The sequence below is a fragment of the Lynx canadensis genome, chromosome D3 (assembly GCF_007474595.2).
Source record: "Lynx canadensis isolate LIC74 chromosome D3, mLynCan4.pri.v2, whole genome shotgun sequence".
NCBI classification, from domain to species: Eukaryota; Metazoa; Chordata; class Mammalia; order Carnivora; family Felidae; genus Lynx; species Lynx canadensis.
Window position 1 is genome coordinate 54,166,123 of NC_044314.2, and position 23,184 is coordinate 54,189,306.

Consider the following 23,184-nt stretch of genomic DNA (forward strand, 5'->3'; position numbering starts at 1 on the left):
AAAATTGCAACACTGTATTATTGACTGTAGTCCCCATGCTGTACATTATATCCTGACCTATAACTGGGAGCTTGTACCTGTTGCTGTATTTTCACCCATTCAATGATGTGCCAACCTTCCTGCTCTCTAGCAGCTATCAATCTGTTCTCTGTATCTATGACTTTTGTTCATTCGTTTTATTTTTTGGATCCCAGATATAGGTGAAATCAGATTTCACTTAGCATAACACTCTCAAGGTCCATCCATGTTGTTGGAAATGGCAAAGTTACATTCATTTTTATAGCTGAGTAGTGTTCCATTGTGTGTGTGTGTATGCACGCACGCATGTGGTTCATTATAAATAATACTGCAATGAACACAGGGGTGCATATATCATTTCAAATTACTATTTTTGTTCAGATAAATGCCTAGAAGTAGAATTGCTGGATCATACAGGAGTTCTATTTTTAATTTTGGCGGGAACCTCTATACCATGTTCCATGGCAGCTGCGTTAATTTACTTTGCTTTTCTCCACGTCCTCACCGACACTTGTTATTTTTTGTCTTTTTAATAATAGCCATTCTGACGGGTTTGAGGTGATACCTCATTGTGGTTTTGGTTTGCATTTCCCTGATGATGAATGATGGTGAGCATCTTTTCATATACTTGTTGGCGGGCTATGTGTCTTTAGGGAAAGGTCTATTCAGATCCTTTGCTCATTTTTATTTATTTATTTATTTATTTAAAAAAAAATTTTTTTTTTAACGTTTATTCATTTTTGAGACAGAGAGAGACAGAGCATGAACGGGGGAGGGGCAGAGAGAGGGAGACACAGAATCTGAAACAGGCTCCAGGCTCTGAGCCATCAACCCAGAGCCCGACGCGGGGCTCGAACTCACGGACCGCGAGATCGTGACCTGAGCTGAAGTCGGACGCTTAACCTACTGAGCCACCCAGGCGCCCCATCTTTGCTCATTTTTAAACTGGAATTTGTTGTTGTTGTTGAGTTGTATGGATTTTAAAATATATTTTGTATATTAACCCCTTATTTAGGTATGTGATTTGCAAATAACTTTTTCCATTCAGTAGGTTGCCTTTTTATTTTGTTGTGGTTTCCTTAGCTGTGCAGAAAAATTTTAGTTTGATAGAGTCTCATTTGTTTATTTTTGCTTTGGTTGTCATTGCTTCTGGAGTCAGATCCCAAAAGATACCACTAAGACCAAGGTCAGGGAGCTTACCACTTATGTATTTGCATATAGTGTAAGATGGCAGTATAGTTTCATTCATTTGCATATGTTATAAGATAGTGGTACAATTTTATTCTTTTACATGTGGCTGTTTAGTTTTTTCAGCACTGCTTATCAGAGGCTGTCCTTCCCCCACTGTATGATCTTGCTTCCTTTGTTATAAATTAATCGATTATGCATGCATGAATTTATTTCTGGGCTCTCTAGTCTGTTGCAGTGATCTTTGTGTTTGTTTTTATGCTGACACCACTCTGTTTTGATTACTATAGCTTTGTAGTATAGTTTGAAATCAGGGAGCACAATGCTTCTGGCTTTGTTCTTCTTTTTCAAGATTACTTTGGCTATTTTAGATCTTTTGTAGTTCCATACAAATTTTAAGGTTCTTTTTATTTATTTTAGAGAGAGAGAGGGGGGTGGGGAAAGGGCAGAAGGGCAGAAGGACAGGGGAGAGAGAGAGAAAGAAAGAGAGAGAGAGAGAATGAATCTTAAGCAGGCTTCATGCTCAGTGTGAGGCCTGATGCAGGGTTTGATCGCCCAGCCCTGGGATCATGACCTGAGCTGAAATCAACAGTTGGATGCTCAACTGACTGAGCCACCCTGGTGCCCCTAGGATTGTTCTATTTCTTTTTTTAAATTTTTTTTTTTTCAACGTTTATTTATTTTTGGGACAGAGAGAGACAGAGCATGAACGGGGGAGGGGCAGAGAGAGAGAGGGAGACACAGAATCGGAAACAGGCTCCAGGCTCTGAGCCATCAGCCCAGAGCCCGACGCGGGGCTCGAACTCACGTACCGCGAGATCGTGACCTGGCTGAAGTCGGACGCCCAACCGACTGCGCCACCCAGGCGCCCCATGGATTGTTCTATTTCTGTGAAAAATGCCATTGGGATTTTCATATGGATTGTATTAAATTAATAGATTACTTTGGGTAACATGGACACTTTCACAATATTCTTCCGATCCATGAGATGGAATATTTTCCCATTTATTTGTATCCTCTTCTATTTAATGTATCCGTGTCTCATGGTTTTCAGAATCCAGGTCTTTCACCTTGATTAACTTTTTTCCCTAGGTATTTTGTGCTTTTTGACGTAATTGTAAAGGGGATTGTTAATTTCTCTTTCTGATAGTTTTAGTTTATAAAAATGCAACCTAGTTTGTGTATTGATTTTTGTACCCTGCAACTTTACTGAATTCGTTTATTCATATTTTGGTGGAGTTTTCAATATATAAAATCATGTTGTCTGCAAATAGTGACAGTTTTACTTTTTCTTTCCAATATGAATGCCTTTTTTTCCCCTGCCTAATTGCTTGGGCTAGGACTTCCAATACTATATTGAATAAAAGTGGCAAGAGTGGGCATCCTTGACTTGTTCTTGATCTTAAGGGAAAATTTCAGTTTTTTCCCATAGATGTTAGCTATAAGCTTGTCATATATGGCCTTTGTTATCTTTACTATATTTAGATAGTATACCCCTTTTGTTAAGAGTTTTGTTTTAAAATCATAAATAGATGTTGAATTTTGTCAAATGCTTTTTCTGCACTTATTGAGATGATATCATTTTTTATCCTTCATTTCGTTACTGTGATATATTATGACTACTGACTTGTGGACGTTGAACCATATTTACATCCCTGGAATAGATCCCCTTTGATCATATTGTTGAATTTGGTTTGCTAAGATTTTGTTGAGGATTTTTGCATTTACATTCATCAGGGATATTGGCCTATGACATTCTTTTTGGGGGTATCAAGGTTTTGGTTTTGGTATCAAGGTAATGCTACCCTCATAGAATCAGTTTGGAAGGGGGCCCTCCTCTTCAGCTTTTTAGAGGAGTTTGAGAAGGATAGGTACTAAGTCTCCTTTCAATGTTTGGTAAAATTCACCAGTGAAATTGTTGGGTCCTGGACTTTTGTTGGTTGGGAGTTTTTTGGTTATGGATTCAATATCCTTATTAGTAATTGCTCTATCAGATTTCCTACCTTTACATGATTCAGTCTTGGGAGACTGTTAGTCTCTAGGGATTTATTTATTTTAGGTTATCTGGTTTGGTTTATAATTGTTCACAGTAGTCTCTTATGATCCTTTGTATTTCTTTGGCATTAGTTATAACATCTCTTTCTGATTTTATTTATTTTAGCCCTCTCTCTTCTATTCTTAGTGGGTTTAGCAAACACCTTAATTAAAAAAAATCTTTTCAAAGAAGCAGCTCTCAGTTTCATAGATTTTTTTTTCTATTTTCTTTTTAGTCTCAATTTATTCCCACTCTTATTTTTGTTATTTACTTCCTTCTACTAATTTTGGGCTTTATTGTATTTCTAGTTCTATTTAGGTATAAAGTTAGATTGTTTGAGATTTTTCTTGTTTCTTGAGGTAAGCTAATATCACTATGAATTTGCCTCCTAAGATGCTTTTGCTATATCCCATAGATTTTGGGATGTTGCATTTCCATTTTCATTTATCTCAAAGCATTTTTAAATTTCTTTGACCCATTTTTTTCAGTAGTATATTGCTTAATATCCACATATTTTTTATTTTTCTGTATTTTCTTATAATTTTTAGTTTTATACTGTTGTAGTTGGAAAAGATGCTTGATATGATTGCATTCTTCTTACATTTCTTGAGACTTCTTTGTGGCCTAATGTATGATCTATCCTGAAAAATGTTCTATATGTTTTTAAATTTATTTTATTTTATTTTTTTTTAGCGTTTATTTATTTTTGAGATAGGGAGAGACAGAGCATGAACGGGGGAGGGTCAGAGAGAGAGGGAGACACAGAATCTGAAACAGGCTCCAGGCTCCCAGCTGTCAGCACAGAGCCTGATGCAGGGCTCGAACTCACAGACCACGAGATCATGACCTGAGCCGAAGTCAGATGCTTAACTGACTGAGCCACCCAGGCGCCCCTGTTCTATATGTTTTTGAGAAGAATGTATATTCATTCTGCTTTTGGATGGAATGTTCTTTAAAAAAAAATTTTTTTTTAGTGTTTATTTAGTTTTGAGAGAGAGAGAGAGAGAGTGAGAGAGAGAGAGAGAGCGCACAAGTGGGAAAGGGACAGAGAGGGAGGGAGACACAGAATCCAAAGCAGGCTCCATGCTCTGAGCTGTCAGCACAGAGCCCAATGCAGGGCTTGAACCCATGGATCTTGAGATCATGACCTGAGCTGAAGTCAGACACTTAACTGACTCAGCCAACCAGGGGCCCTACAGAATGTTCTGTATATATCTATTAAGTGTCTCTGGTCTAATGTGTTTTTTTTAGGTCAGTGTTTCCTTATTAATTTTAGTCTGGATGATCTATCCATTGATGTAAGTGGGGTATTAAAGTCCCCTCCTATCATTGTATTGTTGTCTATTTCTCCATTTAGTCTGTTAGTTTTTGCTTTATGTATTTAAGTAATCCTCTAGTGGGGTCATAAATATTTACAAATGTTATGTCTTCTTGCTGGATGGATCCCTTTATCATTATTTAATGCCCATTTTTGTCTTTTATTATAGTCTTTGTTTTATTTTATTTATTTATTTATTTTAATGTTTCTTTATTTATTTTTGAGACAGAGAGAGACAGAGCATGAGCAGGGGAGGGGCAGAGAGAGAGACACACACACAGAATCTGAAGCAGGCTCCAGGCTCTGAGTTGTCAGCACATGAGCCTGATGTGGGGCTCGAACTCACGGACTGTGAGATCATGACCTGAGCTGAAGTCGGACGCTCAACCAACTGAGCCACCCAGGCGCCCCTACAGTCTTTGTTTTAAAGTCCACTTTTTTGGTACCAGTATAAGCTACCTCTGTTTTCTTGTTTTCAATTTGCATCAAATACCTTTTTCTGTCCCTTCAGTTTCAATTTGTGTGTGTCCTTGTACCTGAATTCAGTTGCTTGTCGGCAGCATATAAATGGTCTTGTTTTTTAATTCATTCAGCCACTCTGTCTTCTAATAGGAGCATTTAGTCTGTTTACATTTAAAGTAATAATTGATAGATATGTACTTGTTGCTATTTTAATAGTTTTTTGTCTGTTTTGTTGTTCTCTGTTCCTTTTTTCTTCTATGGGTTTATTCCCTTGTGGTTTGATGACTTTCTATGTTATGCTTAGATTCCTTTCTCATTATCTTTTGCGTATTTACTATGGATTCTTTGCTCTGTGGTTACCATGAAGCGCATATATAATAGATATATATGAAACAATTTACTTTAAGTTGACAACAAGTTTACCTCTCCCATATTTTATGTTTTTGCTGTCACATTTAACATCTTTTCATTTTGTGTGTCCCTTACCTAATTATTGTAGCTATAGTTAGTTTTACTATTTGCCTTTTAACCTTAACACTAGCTCATAAGTGATTAATCAACTGCCTTTGCTATATATTTACTTTTACCAGTGAGATTTTTACTTTCCTATTTTTTTCTTGTTACTAATTAGTGCCTCCTTTTCAGCTTAAAGGACTCCTTTTACAATTTATCATTAACTCTTTTAGTGTTTGTTTGTCTGGAAAACTCTTTCTCTCTCCTTCAATTCTGAATGTTACCTTACTTGGTAGACTGTTCTTGATTGGAAGTATTTTCCTTTCAGCACTTTGAATATATTATGCTGCCTTCTTCTGGCCTGCAAATTTTCTGCTGAGAAATCTGATAGTCTTGTGGGGGTTTCCTTGTACATATCATTCCACTTGATGTTGTCCTATAGGTCTCTTAAGCTATCTTGATCTTTTGATGTTTTTCTTCTTTTTTGCTATTCTGTTTGGGTGAGTTCCACTGCCCTGTCTTTTAGCTCACTGATTGTGTCTTCTACTTTATCTGGTCTGTAGTTGAACCCCTCTAGTGTGTTTTCAGTTTGGTTATTGTGTTCTTCAGTTCTATGGCTTGTTTAGTACTTGTATTTTCTATCTCTTTGTTGTGTTTACCCATTCTTTTCCTGAGTTTCGTGAGCATCTTTATGAACATGACTCTGAACTCTTTATCAGGTAATATTAATTATCTCCATTAATTTTTTCCATTAATATTAATTATCTCCATTAATAATTCTTTCTTGTTATTTGGAACATATTCTTCTCTTCATTTTGCTTGAATCTCTGTGTTTGTTTCTGTGTACTAGGTGAAACAGATCTCTCTCTCAGTCTTATAGGAGTGGCCTTGTATCCAAGATAAACCCTATCTTTTAACCTTGCTGTAGTTCTTGGCTGTCTCTAGAACCTTTGCGATTAAAAAAAATTTTTTTTTAATGTTTACTTATTTTTGAGAGAGAGAGAGAGAGAGAGAGAGAGAGAGCTCGAGCAGGGGAGGGGCAAAGAGATAGGGAGACACAGAATCTGAAGCAGGCTCCAGGTTCCTGAGCTGTCAGCACAGAGCCTGATGCGGGGCTCAAACCCAAGAACCGTGGGCTCATGACCTGAGCTGAAGTTGGATGCTTAACCGACTGAGCCACCCAGGCTCCCCTCACCTTTGTGATTTCTAAGCAGCCTTTTTCTTGGTAGGCCCCAGTTGTTGAGGGTGTGCCAAGATCTGTGAATGTCTCAGAGGGAGGGATATCAGTCAGCATCTAGTTTCAGGCTGATTGGAGGTAGATCCTTGGGCAGCAGGTTTTAAGGTAGGCAAATACACATAGTCCTATGGGACAGCAATCATAGACTCTGCCGTGATCTAGAACCCATGATCTGAAGGTGTCCCCTTAGTGACAATAGAAAATTCTGGACTCCAACCAAATGTATGAGCTTTCTGGGAGGTACTGGTAAGCTGTAGCAAGGCCAAGTGAGAGCTCAAAGATGGTATCCCTCAGCTGACATTCCCTGAGAGCATTTCCATAGTTTCTAGATGTGTGGTAAACCTGAAGCCTGCCTGTCAGGCTGAAGCTGTAAGTCAAGTCAATGCGATCCCCCTTGGCCACCAAAGCCAGGTGCTGAAAGGGTGTCCCCTGGGTGGAGTGCACATACTGATCAACTATGACAGGCTGTGATAGAGTAGTGCACAGGGCCAGGGCTCTCCACTGGCTGGCTTAGATGTGGTCATGGTGGAGTGGTGTGTGGGGTGGGGCACATCCATCAGGGCTAGCAGGCTAGAGGGAGAGGGAAAAGATGGCTGCTGCTGGTGCCCACACTTGCAGGGTAGAGGGAGAATACCAAAAATGGTGCCTGCCAGCATCTGTCCCTGGAGAGTCCCCAACAGTCTCCTGTTCTTCTAGCAAGTGCTTTAAGGTGCTTTAAATTTCCTTCATTTATTATGTAGGTGCTTCATGAACTGATGCTCCTGTGCTGGGTCCAGGGGTGAAGGACGGTGCATGAAAACCCTTTAAGAGTGGAGTCTCCATTCCCTACGGCCTGATGGCTTTCCTAGACATGCACCCCATTGCTTTGCGAAACCTGACCTTTGGGTGCTCACCTCTCCAGGTCCCAAGGGTTGGGATGCCTGGTGTGGGGCACAAACCTCTTGCTCCTCAGGGGGAAGTTTGGTATTTGTGAGATCCTTTCCAACTAAACTGCTGCACCAGGGGTGGGGTTTTGGGCTGAATTACATCTCTGCCTCTCCTACTGGTCTCGACATAGCCCTGTTATCCTTTGTTGTGGAGGAGCTTGTTCAGGTGGTTTTCAAGTCCTTTCCAGAAGGGATTTGTCCATGTGTAGCTGTGCATTTGTTGTGTCCGTGGGAGGAGATGAGTTTGGATCTTCCTGTGCTTCCAACTTGAACCATCTCTCCTATTTTTTTACATCTTTAACTTTAAACAGATGTTTCACATTTAGACAAACCAACATGAAAAACCATATCCATAATATGTGAAAAAACAGCTTAAGTTTTTTAAAAATGTTTGTTTATTTTTGAGAGAGAGACAGAGAGTGAGTTGGGGGGGTGGGCAGAGACACACACACACACACACACACACACACACACACACACAGAATCAGAAGCAGGCTCCAGGCTCTGAGCTGTCAGCACAGAGCCTGACCTGGGCCTCAAATTCATGAGCTGTGAGATCATGACCTGAGTTGAAGTCAGATGCTTAACCTTAACAAACTGAGCTCCCTGGGTGGCCAAAAACAGCTTTTTTTTTTTTAAAGAGGGATTTTTTTTTTTTTTAAAGAAAAATTGAAAGAAAACACGGGTTTTCAAACATGGCAGGAGCTAAATGAATATTTGTGGGAGGAAGGATTGAAAGAAAAGTGCTCCTAGACCACAGACAGATTTGTTTTAAATTACTTCAGGGCATAGTATACTAAGCATTCATTGAGTAAAGAGGATTTTTTTTTTTTTTCTGAGAGAGAGAGAGAGAGAGAGAGTGGGCACAGTGAGCGAGGGGCAGAAAGAGAGAGAGAAGAGGCACTCACCGGAAGCGGGGTTGGTGTTTTACCGGAAGCAGGGCTCGTGCTCACTGAAGGTGGCATTCAAGCTTACCCCATATGGGGTTCTAACTTATGAACCGTTAGATCATAACCTGAGCTGAAGTCATGGTTAACAACTGAGCCACCCAGGCGCCCTGATGAGTAAAGAGGATTTAAGAATCTGCTCTGTAGCTTACTAGCAGTGGGGCTCAAGTTGTGTCAACTCCGGAAGCCTTAAATATTTTTTTTTTTGTATAATGAGAATGATCATATCTTGCACAGATGTTCCTAGAACATTCATTAGGATTACATGAGCTAGACCATGCAGCTGGTTCAAAATGCTTGTCAAACTGTAAGTGCTACAGGTTAGCCGTCATCATTGTTAATAAATAAAGTAAGCCAGATTGAGAGATCTACAGTAAAGCCAGGATAGAGGCATTTTAATGTGCAATTTACATAGTCCTTCCTTACTGATGACTTCACCATCATTCTTAGTGATTTATTCCTTCCTTGTTGATTTGCACCTCACATCAACCCTAAAGGCCAGAAGACCTTGAAGCCTCTTCACTATGGGCCTTTGATGACCTCTCATGTGGGCGAAGGTGGACTTTAGGACTGTCTACAGAGCTCAGCACCTTGGAGCTGGGCACTCTGTTCCTGAGAGGTGGTTTATATACAGCAGAACAACTGGAGGAGATGAAAGCATAAGGAGTTCATCAAACTTTATTTCTTTCTCTATGTCTAGCAAGACTTTGGTGTCTTAGGACTTCATAATCTTTCTCCTAGAATATAGACGAATGCCAGCTCAAGTGCCCCATCGAAGAACGGAAAAGTTACAGCCGTCATTCTTCTAAAAGTTACCACTGTCAATTTTCGCAGATAGAAAAACCAGACAAGTTACCTCACAAGAGGCATAAGGTTGTACCACAAATATTGCTTTTTTTTTTTTTTTTTTTTGGCCTCAGATGGGATTAAGTGGATGTCTTCAATTTTACTTGGATGATTAGAGAAATTCAAGGAAGGGAACGTCATTAGCAGAGGAACAAGGAGCCAGTCCAGGCAATATCTGAATATTTATTACTTGATCTTATCTTGAATAGAAAAGAGTGGGTCTTTGTTCAAAACACTTCTGGCTGTTGTCCGTCGCCTTGGATTTCTGAGCCTTTCCTTCATTGCTTTATAAAAAATGATTAATTAAATTAGTGCCTCGTAGAAAGAAGTGTGCTTTCTCTAAACTCTAAGGATGCTCCCAAAGTGGTCATTAATGCTCGCAAGAGAAGCAGCACGATACTTTCATGTCGCACACGAAGAAGATGAGTTCAGATGAACTTTATAATCATGCAATAAATAAGTTCAGAAGCTGGGACCCAAACAAGCAAGGTCTATGGGTAGGAGACCAGGCACTTTTATTTTGACTTTGCCTCCAGACAGAAGCCCACCTTAGTTTTCTTACCTTAAAATGGATTCAGTGCGTTTGATCAGGGGTGGTAACCTTTTTTTTTGATAAAGACTCAGACAGTAAATATATTTGGCAACAGCTCTGCAACAGCTACTCAACTCAGCTTGCCGTCAAAGAGCGAAAGTAGTGGCACATGGGTGGCTCAGTCGATTGAGTGTCAACTCTTGATTTTAGCTTGGGTCATGATCTCATGGTTTCGTGAGTTTGAGCCCCACATTGGGCTCTGTGCTGACAGCGTGGAGCCTGCTTGAGATTCTCCCTCTCTCTCTCTCTGCCTCTCCCCTGCTCACACTCTGTCTCTCTCAGGATGAGTAAATAAACGAAAAGAAATTTGAAGCGTGAAAGCAGCTACAGACAATTTGTAAACAAATGAGTGTGGCTTGTGCCAACAAAACTTTATTTACAAAAATGGGTGGAGGGTTGGATTTGGCCCATAGATTGTAGTTTGCAGACTCCATGACTAGGTGATGTAGGAGTTTCTTCTGATATTTTATGATTCAACTTGTTTTAACAACAACGCTATTTCTCTAGGAAAGTTACCGGTCATCAAACGTGCAGTTAGTGAGGTATGTAAGGATTTTTCTGCTATCCGTTATTAACAGTAGCTAAGATATGGGAATAACCTAAGTGCCCATCAATGGATGAATGAATAAAGAAGATGTGGCTTATATATATGCTAGAATATTGTTCTAGCTATGAGAAAGGAGGAAATCCTGCCATGTGTGACGACATGGATGGACCTTTAGGGCATTATACTAAGTGAAATTAAGTGACATAAAAAAAAAAATCAAGTCACATAAAGACAGATAGTATATGATATCAATAATATGTGGAATCTAAAAAAGCTGAGCTAGTAGAAACTGTAGAATAGTGGTTACAAGGGCTAGGGTGCGGGGGACTTGAGATGTTGGTCAAAAGTACAAACTTGCAGTTCGAAGATGAATAAGTTGTGGAGATCTGATGCACAGCATTGTGATTATAGTCAACAATACTGTATCATATACTTCAAAGTTTCTGAGAGACTAGGTCTTAAATGTTCTTATCACAAAAGAGAAATGCTAATTATGTGACTTGACGAAGGATGCTATGGTGGTAATCATATGGAAATATACAAAAGTATCAAATCAGCACATAGGGGGTGCCTGAGTGGCTCAGTCAGTTGAGTGTCTGACTTTGGCTCAAGTCATGATCTCGTGGTTTGTGAGTTCAAGCCCCGAGTTGGGCTCTGTGCTGACAGCTCAGAGCCTGGAGCCTGCTTCAGATTCTGTCTCCCTCTCTCTCTGCCCCTCTCTCATTCTCTCTCTCTCTCTCTCAAAGATAAACATTAAAACAATTAAATCAGCACATAGTACACCTTAAACTTATACCATGTAATATGTCAATTATATTGCAATAAAAACAAGTATTTTTTTTGCATCTTCTCTCGATTACTAAATGCCTACTATGTGTATTGCAAATGTAAATTATTGCCTTAATGTTGTTCTGCTTAAGATCTTGTGTATTAAGGATTTTTGTTGTTATTGGCGTGGGTGGGGAGCAAGGTGTCTAGGATTGAAGTGTAGGGTGCGTGAAGGTAGCTTTGATATCCTGGATGGGATGGCTGATTGGGAGTGAAGACTCAAGCCAGTAGAACTCTTGGACCATTAGCCTTGACCTCAGGTGATCAAAGGGTACCTGCTGTTGCTAAACTGAGAAAACTGGAATAGATGGGTGAGGTCTGACAGCAGCGATAGAGTGTGAAGTAGGATGATGGAAGAGTGTGTCTTACTTTAAGCAAAAATATCTCATTAAAAAAAAAAGCAAAGTGTAAACATTGCTGTTACTGTGGCCCCCAAGCCACAGACAGAAGGGCACATTGTACTGACTCCCCTGCTGGAGGACACTGGCTGCTGGTCTGGTGGCAATGCTTTATCCTGGGCCCTCACTCTCTTTTCTGGGGGAAAGGAGTTGAGGGAAAGGAGTTCAGCTCAAATCCATCAACTTCTAAGGCTTCCTCTGATAAGAAAAGAATAGAACACATACACCAAACTTCAAGAGGCACAGTGTGGCAAATGAACGTACTTATCCTTTATAAACATTATATATTGTGGGATGCCTGGATGCTCAGTTGGTTAGATGTCTGACTCTTGATTTCGGCGCAGGTCATGATCTCACGGTTTGTGAGTCTGAGCCCGGAGTTGGGCTCTGCGCTGACAGTGCGGAGCCTGCTTGGGATTCTCTCTCTCCCTCGTTCTCTGCCCCTCCCCGACTTGTTCTCTTCCTCTCTCTCTCAAAAATAAATAAACGTTTGAGAAATCATATTATTGCTACATAAGGCTTCTTTGAAAAGCTTGTAATTTCTTATAAAAAATTTTTTTTTAACGTTTATTTATTTATTTTTTTTTTTTTTAAATTTTTTCTACGTTTTATTTTATTTTTGGGACAGAGAGAGACAGAGCATGAACGGGGGAGGGGCAGAGAGAGAGGGAGACACAGAATCGGAAGCAGGCTCCAGGCTCTGAGCCATCAGCCCAGAGCCTGACGTGGGGCTCGAACTCACGGACCGTGAGATCGTGACCTGAGCTGAAGTCGGATGCTTAACCGACTGAGCCACTCAGGCGCCCCATCTTTAAAAAAATTTTTTTTTTAATTTTTTTTTAACGTTTTATTTATTTTTTGAGACAGGGAGAGACAGAGCATGAATGGGGGAGGGTCAGAGAGAGAGGGAGACACAGAATCTGAAACAGGCTCCAGGCTCTGAGCTGTCAGCACAGAGCCCAACGCGGGGCTTGAACTCACGGACTGTGAGATCATGACCTGAGCCGAAGTTGGCTGCTTAACCGACTGAGCCACCCAGGCGCCCCTAAAAAATTTTTTTAAAAAACATTTATTTATTTTTGAGAGACAGGGAGAGACAGAGGATGAGCAGGGGAGGGGCAGAGCGAGAGGGAGAGACAGAATCCGAAGCAGGCTCCAGGCTCCGAGCTGTCAGCACAGACCCCGACACGGGGCTCGAACTCACAAACTGCGAGATCATGACCTGAGCCGAAATCGGACGCCCAAACGACTGAGGCACCCAGGAGCCCCGAAAAGCTTGTAATTTTATTTATTTATTTTGTTTTTGTTTTTGTTTTTATTTTTTTTTGAAAAGCTTGTAATTTTAAAGTGAATGCTTTCCTTAAAAACTTAGAGAATCCTATATCATGATAGTTAGCCTATTTCTGTAAAAGTATTATTTTGATAAAATATTGTACTGGCTTTTAAAGTCATAAAAAGCAGTGCTCATTTAGAAATCTCCCTCTGTCCCTACTACCTAATCCTCTCACCCACTACTTGCTGGGTAACCACTGTAAACAGTTTATGTTTTGTCCTTTCTGACCAAGTGTGTGTCTGTATCTGTATGACTGCGTCTACTGATTGATTATCATATAATGTTTTTGTTTATTCACCAGATACAAGTCTGTCTGCCTGCCTTAGCTGCAATGTGGTAATGCTTTTGATAGATCTTAGATGCTCAGTGCAGGACATAAAAAGAAAAATTCTTCTTAAACACATACAATTGCGTTGGTATATTTGTGAGGCACATTTAATCCAATTCTCTAAAGTGGATGCTTGGGTATATTTCCAGCCTCAAGGTCTACCTTTGCCTAATATTCAGGCAACTGACGTAAGGGTGTGTGTTTCCCCACAGTCCTGAGGTTAATTGCCCCACTGTTAAATTGTACTTTCCTACAGTAGCTCTAATCCTAGCCTAATAGTACTAGCTACAGTAGTTTATATAAAAAGTTGTTCATTTTATTAGATGGAGAGATATCTGAGTGCTTGAAGCAGATCACAGGCTGAGGGAATATAGGATTCTATCATCGTTACCCAAGCCGAAAAGTCCATCAACCAAGAGAAGCGTAATTGTAAGTCACTCTCTATCTTAGTTCCTAATTTTCCCTGATTTGCTGGGATGAGTGACCATTCTTGCTCATATCACTAGGGGATCCTTGGGGCCACTTCAGGCTGAGCCCATGTTCATGACACTCCCACATAGCAGACACTTTTGTGGATTTTTGTTTATGATTGCATCTTGCTAATATGAAGAATGGACAAGGCTTAAAGAGAAAAGCTTAGTATATTTCATTGAAAATTTGAACAATTAGAATGGGCTGATAAAAAATCAAAGACTCTACGTGTACTTTGCCGTGGGGGAAAAGTTATAGCTAATAACTGCAGTTGACAAAACGGAAGAACTTTTCTCAGGAAGAATAGAATCTGTTGTGAGTATCCGAGAATAATGAGCAAAGGAAGAGAAGCAAGGGGAGAAATCTAGGTCATGTCTCATTGGACACGATGTAAATCTGACCTGTATACATGAGATAAATGGTTGAAATTAGGGCCAAATAATTTCCTGATTTCTACGAATGAGCACATCTTTTGAAAATCAGGAGAAAGTAGATTTTCCTTTCTAGAGGAAGTTATATTTGATTCAGTGTAAGAAGGAAACCAGTAGAAGAAAATCTATATGATAGTACAGAGATCATGTGAGAGAAAAGGAAAAGTGTGTGTGGCAGGGGGGAAGGGAGGGATCGGGAGAGAGAGAGAGACAGAGACAGAGAAGAGCACAGGAGTAATGGCAGGAGTAGAATGGCACAGAACCTTATTATATCATAAAATAATAACTTTAAAAGAACAAATCTGTGGCACAGAGAAACTGAAAAGTGATATTAGAATTCTTAGGGTTGCCATCTTAAAATATCTGATGGGCTTACTTAGAATCTACTACCATGATTTAGTCCTTGTTAATTTTTCCATGACTGTGAAGATGATCTATCATAATATTTAGTTTGATGAAGTCACCAGCTGCCCTGTGCAAAAATCTGGTGTTTTACACTTTATCACTCCCGGAGGCAGGCCACGTCTTCTTGCCCCTAACCCCTCCAGCTGCAGCCACCCCTGGAGCCTTCCCACCCTGAGAGCTGCAGGTCGATAGATGGAGCCCAGTACTTACGATGAGACACATGGGGCCGAAGAAGGAGCTGTGCAATCACCTCTATTGCATTTTTATTTACTTCCCTCTGTTTTTGAGCATTCTCCCCCATAAGGCCTCCAGCCAAAGACCTTCTGATCAATTTATATTCTAAAAGGAACAACTGCAGGACATCTTCCCAGATTCTACTCATCTCCTCACGTGGGCTTGTCACATTTACCAAATACTGCAAACACTACAAATAGTTTTCTAGTATAAGTATGCCCCGTGCAACAGTTGAGAGAGACTTACACTACAAAAATTATTTACTATCTGAAATTCAAATTTAACTGGCACCCTGGATTTCATCTGGCGTCCCTACTGCTTGAACTCCAGGAACCTCCCGAGTATCTGGGAAAGGTCTCAGAAAAGTCAACAGCACGGCACAAGAACCGACTGACGTGAGGTGGCAGTAAGTCGTCCCTCAAATGACAAAAGCACACAATCTCTGAGAGGCGAGCAGAAAAAAAAAAAGCCATTCTGGAGTCTCTTGCCACTTTGTCCACAACACCGCTCCTTGAGGGGGAAGGGGTCAGCCAGTGGCCCTTTTCCTTCCCCTAGTACTTCTGGGCAAGGATGTGCAGATCGTGTATTTGACGAGTGATTTCAGCACAGAACAGCTGGCAGGCGGCGAGACTGTCATAGCAAGCAGTGGACCGGACACTGGGAAAGGGCTGGGTGGGGGTGATGAAGATGGGGAAACAGTAAAAGACACAGCAATACGCTATAGGCACAGGGCAGATCTTCAAATTACACTTACTGCATGAACATAAACGCGCACAGAAATATGCCCATGGATGATTGACACTTTTTTTTTTTCATTTTATGAGTCAACCTTATTTGTTAACCTTATCTGTGGCTGTTCTTGTAGAATTTCCTGGTGAACAAGAATGCACATCCACTATCTGGTTGGAGACAGCCAGCCGAGGCCAGAGTTGCTGGGCTCTCTGCAGAGCTGTGAAGCCAGGGCACTGTCTAGAAGCATCTCTTTCTCTGATGTGATCCTAACTATTGTTTAACCTCTAACGGTTTCTTACAAATTGCTACCTCAACTCCACATCTCTAGTTAGTAGGATTTTTAACTCAGGTTTGAGGACCTGTTAATTCTCAAGCCTGCAAAGGTTCTAGGCTGAATGGTAATTACGGGCGTTTGATGCACTTAGAACTAAAATTGAATACTAACATATTCTGGCACAGGCTTTTCCTTCTAATTTATTCATTATTATTTACCATGACTCTAGGTTTGATGGTCTTCTTATAGAACTACTCTGTATTGGAGTTACACTGAATTCAATCACACAGTTGAGCCTAGTTAAAATGGAGGGGATTTTCTTCTTGGACCCAAATGTGTATAACAAATATACATATATACATATATATAAACCCAATGCACATTGTCATATATAACTCATGGCTATATTCCTATTCAGGTTTTAGTGTCATGGAAACCAGTTAAGCTTGTCTCTACCTCTCTACCTAAAATCTGATAAAAATACAGTTTAACTGCCTAAACCTAACTTCACTTTAGAGGGAAAAGAAGATGCTGTATACATATGCTGGTAGGTTTTAAAATAATGACATCTGCCTTTGTTATAATGAAAGAAAACTCATAAGATGTTCAATTAGTATGACTGAATCATCCATTTCTTCCCTTTTTTCTTACAGTGATATTTCAGGTCTTTTGGGATAGTCATTTTGTGGAGATCTTGGAATTAAAAAAAAAAAAGGCATTCTAACTGTGATGCTCAACAGTCAGGGTATCTGATTTGCTTAAGGGTCACCCCCTAAAAGTCAGAGCCTGACTGGGGCCAGTAGGAGCTGGTGGGATGAGTTTGCTGGTTGCTAGGATGCTGTGCGGGGATCTTAGAAAGACCCCCTCCCCCTTTGGGCGCTGTCCCTTCTGGACCTGTAGTTGAAGTTTCTCTGTTGATGCCAGAGACGGAGACAGAGAGAAGGGCTGTGGATGCGGTCAAAGCCTGGGGACAGAGGCAGGCAGGGAGGCACAGCCGTTCTTTGTAGGGCATGGGTGGTATTTTGTTACTGGTGATTGTGTGACAACAGCAGGACACCACGTGCAGGCTTTTGGGACAGTCGTTTCTGTAGCCCTGGACCCGGAGACCAGGCTTGTGCTGGCGCGGTGTCACGGAGGGGGGCCCGGGGTGGGGGGCAGGCGCTCTGCTCACTCACCGGTGCTGCTCTGAATGGTCCTCACGGTGGTGGTGGTGCGCGGTGGGGAGGAGGACCGCAGGGACACGCACTCGTCGTCCTGGGAGCAGCCCTTCTCAATGGCCCGCACGTAGCTGTGGCTCCGCATGCGGAAGCACCCGGGCATGGGCAGGTCCAGGGCTTCCACCGCCTGCGACTCCAGCTCGCTGAACACGGATTCACACACGGACTCGAACTGCCCGTTCACTTCCATCTCGCTCACCTACGGGCAGAGACGGGGAACCATAACTCCTCCTGCCTGGCGGAGAAGCACCCTCTCCCTCAAGCATCCCCGGACTTGACCCCGCACCCTTCCGGAGAAAGCCCCATCCGACCACATTCAACGCCAATGCATTTTATCGCCTCTGTGTTACACTCCGTAACTGAACTGCATCTTGTTTATGAGCCCAAACAGTACATTAAATTCTAAAGAAAAAGAGCTTTCTTTTCAGCCTGGAAGAAGTGTGGGGCTAGGAGGTCTTATTCCAGTGCGTGCCCAGGTGTTAATTCTCCTGATTTATAAATGCAAACCTAGGGAACAATTTTTGTCAGTCCACGGTGAGAGTTTGGGTGTTTCAGGGGAATAGTCTTTAGTATAAACATCTTAGAAACTACTATTTTTATTATTGTGCTTTTGCAAGTGACTGGCTTGTCAAATAATTTCAGTGTCAAATGCAGCTTAATTTAGTGCACAGTATGAAAACAGGCCCTATATTTTCTGGCAAGATACTGTCATTCTGCACAAAAATAGACCAAACCCAGATATGTCAAAATCTTGAAAAGCACTATGGAGATTTTCAATCTACACACTATCGGAAGAAGGTCTCATTCTTCCTTATAAAAAGCTGATATGGTCCACAAATTGTTTATAAATGTGTTTTAAAATCTTCCAAATGAAGTCTTCCTTTTTTTGCAGAGGTCAGTTTTTATTTACTTATATTCCTCTGCACATAACTTACACTGGGTTTGAGCACCACCTAAAAAAGAAAAAAATAAAAAATAAACCAGACCAGGTGCCCCAGTTAATTTCTCTTACTTTGTAGCTGATTTGATAGGGACATGGGAGCATTCTTCAAATTTCTGCCACCCTCTAGAACTTCATAATTTCCCTAATATTAAATTAATGAGTAATTAGGAATTTATTAAGCAATTAAACTACAAGTAAGCTTAGAACAAATACTGAAAATGATTGTAATTTCTGACTTCCTTCATTTTCTGTTATCTGAGGATATACTCTGATAATGGCAAATTTCTTTAAACTTCATGTAGAAGTGACCAGCTACCTTAAGGCATATCAAGTGGAAAAAGACATGCATTTCTTTACGATTTTTTACAGCTTACCTTTACAGCTTAAAATAGTACTTTCACCTACTTTATCTAATTTGATATAAAATCCCTGCTTGTTTTCAAGGCTAATAATTATATACATCCATGTTAAGAAATTAAATACATATATATATCTTTGATTTTGGGGAAATATTGGCGATGCCTTCACAGGTAAGGGGACATGATATTTGCAATTAATTATCAAATAGAGAAAGTGAGCAAATGAGTCAAAAGGAATATGAATATGAATCTGGGTCAAGGATATATAGGCGTCCCTTGTATTTTACAAGCAACGTTTTTGTAAACTTGGAATGATTTCAAAGTAAAAGGTAAAACTGTATTTGCAAATGTGTGTATGTGCACGCACATATAGATTTTCCCCTATTAATCAATATGCCAAACATCGCAAAGAAATGGTAAAATATCTATCCCTGTTAAGGTAACAACTGTTAAAACTTGGGTGACTGTCTGTTCAGAGGGTACATATTGCCCCCCTCCCCTAGTTTTCGTAAAAATTGGACCATAAAGTAAATATAATTTGGCAATATGTTTTCTTTCCACTTAACCTTCTGTATTAAGCTCACATCTTAATAGGATTCTCTTTCTTCATTCTTTTTTAACCTTTTGTTTCTATTATACACAGATACAGAAAACCAAGCAAAATAAATGTAGAACCGAGTGAATTATAATAAGACAAACACCCTTGTAACCATTACCTAGATCAAGAAAGATGGCTTTTCCAGGTACCCTAGCAACCACTCTATGTGCCCCATCCTGACTATAATCCCCATCTTCCCTCCAAAATCAACTGCTAATCTGAGTTTTATTTTTATAAAGAATTCTTTTTTTTTTTTTCAACGTTTATTTATTTTTGGGACAGAGAGAGACAGAGCATGAATGGGGGAGGGGCAGAGAGAGAGGGAGACACAGAATCGGAAACAGGCTCCGGGCTCCGAGCCATCAGCCCAGAGCCTGACGCGGGGCTCGAACTCACGGACCGTGAGATCGTGACCTGGCTGAAGTCGGACGCTTAACCGACTGCGCCACCCAGGTGCCCCATAAAGAATTCTTTTTAAAAAAAGTTTATTTCTTTATTTTGAGAGAGAGAGAGAGCACACATGAGTGGGGGAGGAGCAGGGAGCCAGGGAGAGAGAGAATCCCAAGCAGTCTCTGTGCTGTCAACACTGGTGCCCCCCCCCACCCAGTTTTTAATTGACAATTTATTTATGGAAGCATCTGGGTTGTTTGTCCTGTAAAGGTTCCCGTGGTCTGGATTTGCTGATTTCATGCTCGTGGTAGGATTTAGCATGGTCTTCCATCTTTTGTAGTTCCTGAAAATTGTAAGCTGGATCCGGGAGCTTCATAAGACTCAGGTTGAGTCCCTTTGGCAAGAGGAGAGATCATGTGTTCTTTTATCAGGAGACACATTATATCTGGGTTGTCTCTCTCTGTACGTTGTTAGAAATCACTTGTGCTCAATGTCTAGATCTGTTAATTCACTGGGAGTTATGCAATGGTGGTGTTCTAGTTCCATCATTATTTTTTACAGTTTCTAGTTGTAGCTTAACTGACTGAGCCATCCGGAAGCCCCAACATTTGATGGTTTTAAATTGACTGTTATGATTATTCTTAGTGAACAGAAATTTGTCTTATCTTTAACCAGTGGGAGCCCCTTAGGTTGGCTCCTGAATCCTGTTGACCTGCTCCGTCCTGGAATCAGTATTTTTTCAAACAATCTTTTCTTCTTTTAGCGGAAAATAGTATCACAAGAATGCAATCTGGACACCAGGAAGCTTCATTGTCATGGCTACTGGGCTGGTCATTGTTCAGTGGGCAAAACTAGGCCTTTTGATGGTCAGACCTAGTGAATAGGTCTGATTAAAATTCAGACTGCAGAGTTGTTTTTTTTTAAATGTTTATTTATTTATTTAGAAAGAGAGTGAGAGGGGAAGGGGCAGAGAGAGAGGGAGAGAGAGAGAGAGAGAAAGAACGAACAGGGGAGGAGCAGAGAGAGAGGGAGACAGAATCAAAAGCTGTGTGATCCCACGACTGTGAGATTATGACCTTAGCCGAAATCAAGAGTTTGATGCTTAACTGACTGAGTCACCCAGGCACTCCCAGTCTGCACAGTTTTAATGTAACCTCTTCTATATTTTATATATATATATATATATATATATATATATATATATATATACCTTGATTCCATACTAAAAATCCTGGTTCTCAGGGGCACAGGAAATAGAATTGGAATATTCTACAATTATTCATTTGTTTTTTTCATATGCACAACCATCTCAGAATAGCATACTAATAATACCGTGCCCATATCTTTATTGAGAACAGTTAATGATTCCTTTTTTTTCTGCATATGCACTCTCTATTCTTTCCTCATTTAAAATAGTTGTGCTATATTTACATTGTCAGAGCACGTAACCTACATGTTCTCTATTGCTTCAGCCCTCATTTAGTCTCTTATAAATAACTATACATTTAATGCTTGCTACTACTGTTTCATATAAAAAGACTATTCTCTATCAAAATTCTACAGATATAGGTCAAAGAATTCTAGATGGCTTATAAAGGAAAAGAGCAGGGGCGCTTGGGTGGCGCAGTCGGTTAAGCGTCCGACTTCAGCCAGGTCACGATCTCGCGGTCCGTGAGTTCGAGCCCCGCGTCGGGCTCTGGGCTGATGGCTCGGAGCCTGGAGCCTGTTTCCGATTCTGTGTCTCCCTCTCTCTCAGCCCCTCCCCCGTTCATGCTCTGTTCTCTCTGTCCCAAAAATAAATAAATAAACTTGAAAAAAAAAATAAAAAAATAAAATAAAGGAAAAGAGCAAACACCTGACCCACCTTGCCCCCTCCTCGCCAGATTCTCCCTCCTCAGAGGCAATCACTTTCAATTCCAGCTGGATCTTATGGTATTTGCATTCATATTTCCAAAAACTTGCTTATGTGGATCTGTTGCTATGTTCAGAGACCTCTGATAACCTATTGGTTTCCTTCCTGCCCTTAAAGCGTTACCCTCGGAACCTCTGACCTCCTATTGCAATCTATGGCTGCCACAGACAGCCCGCTGCTGTCCCGGGATTTCTCTTCTTTATCACTGTGGGGGTACCCTTCATTGTCTTGACTATTATGGAGGCCCTGTTCCATCTTCCTTGTTTTATTCCTTCCTTTTTGTGGAGCAAATCTTCCAGTGCTTTCCCGGACAAGGCGGCCAGCTTGCGTGGATGGAAGTGTCTGTATTCCACCTCCCCTGTTAAGGGAGGGTGTGTTTGCATTCAGTATTCTAGCCTGCATCCCTTCTTTCAGATGTTTTCAGGCTTTCCTCCTTGTCTCTTAGCCTCCATGTATGTTAGAGTTTGGGAAAGTGGATGCCTTTCTCATTCCTGAGCCTTTCCGTATGAACTGGTTTTTCCCATCCCCTCCTGAAAACTTTTAAAGATATTCTTGTTTCAAGAGAGCTAACATTTCACCATGATGTTCCCTGTGAGAATATTTCTCCATCGACTGTGGTGGGTACTGGGTGGGCCCTCTCAATCTGCAAAATCATGTCTTTCAGTGCTGGGACCATTTCTTGAATGATTTCGTTGGTAATTTCCTTCCTTCCATTTATTTTTTTCTGGGACTCCCACTTGTTGGATGTTAGAATCCAAGAAGCTCCAAGAATTCCAGGAATAAAAACACAAGGAAAAATACACCGATACATCATAATTTCCAAAGCAATACTGGTATAGAACAAAGCTGGAGGACTCACGCTTCCTGATCTCAGAATTTATCACAAAGCTACAATAATCAAACCAGTTTGGCACTGACATAAGGACCGACACATAGACCAATGGAACAGGATCGAGAGTCCAGAAATAAGTCCATGCACCTATTCATCACGGTTCTTATGTCTGGTCATTTGGGTTGTCTAAAGCTCATTGTCTAGTTGGATTCCTCAGGATGGGCTCATGGAAACGATATTCCCTGCATTCATTCACACTTACAATAGTTTGCCTGTGACTTTTTTTTCCCTTTCAAGATTTCATTTATTTTTTAAAAGATTGTTTAGATGTTTATTTTCGAGAGAGAGGGTGCATGTGAGTGGGGGAGGGGCAGAGAGAGAAGGGAACAAAGGGTCTGAAGTGGGCTCTGTGCTGACAACAGAGATCCCTTTGTGGGGCTCGAACTCACAAATCATTAGATCATGACCTGATCTGAAGTGCGGTGCTTAACTGACTAAGGCAACCAGGCACCCCCAAGATTTCTATTTTTAGATTTCTATTTTTCTTAATGAAATGTCTCATTCACTTGCGCCTATATTCCTTTTAGTCTAATCTTCATTTCTGAAATGGTTTTTCTTTTACTTCTAATTCTTCCCTGAGTTTTGTGACATTATTTTTAAGTTTTTGAAATTCAGATAGGTCGTTTTCTCTCATGTCTTATATTGTGTTCTTAATGCTGTTTAGTGCACTTTATTTTTATTTTATTTTATTAAAAAAATTTTTTTTCTCAACGTCTTTTATTTATTTTTGGGACAGAGAGAGACAGAGCATGAATGGGGGAGGGGCAGAGAGAGAGGGAGACACAGAATGGGAAACAGGCTCCAGGCTCTGAGCCATCAGCCCAGAGCTTGACGCGGGGCTCGAACTCACGGACCGCGCGATCGTGACCT

At 40.8% G+C, this 23,184-nt stretch overlaps 1 protein-coding gene across 7 annotated transcripts in view; it reads right to left on the minus strand.

Annotated features, from left to right (window-relative positions):
- Positions 1-23,184, minus strand: part of DLGAP1 (DLG associated protein 1) — a 328,162-nt gene that overhangs the window by 167,435 nt on the left and 137,543 nt on the right. For all 7 annotated transcript variants that reach the window (XM_032595388.1, XM_032595389.1, XM_032595387.1 and 4 more), the window contains exon 4: positions 17,179-17,419. In XM_032595388.1, coding sequence (XP_032451279.1) covers positions 17,179-17,419 — 241 coding nt within the window. The remainder of the gene's footprint in view (positions 1-17,178; positions 17,420-23,184) is intronic.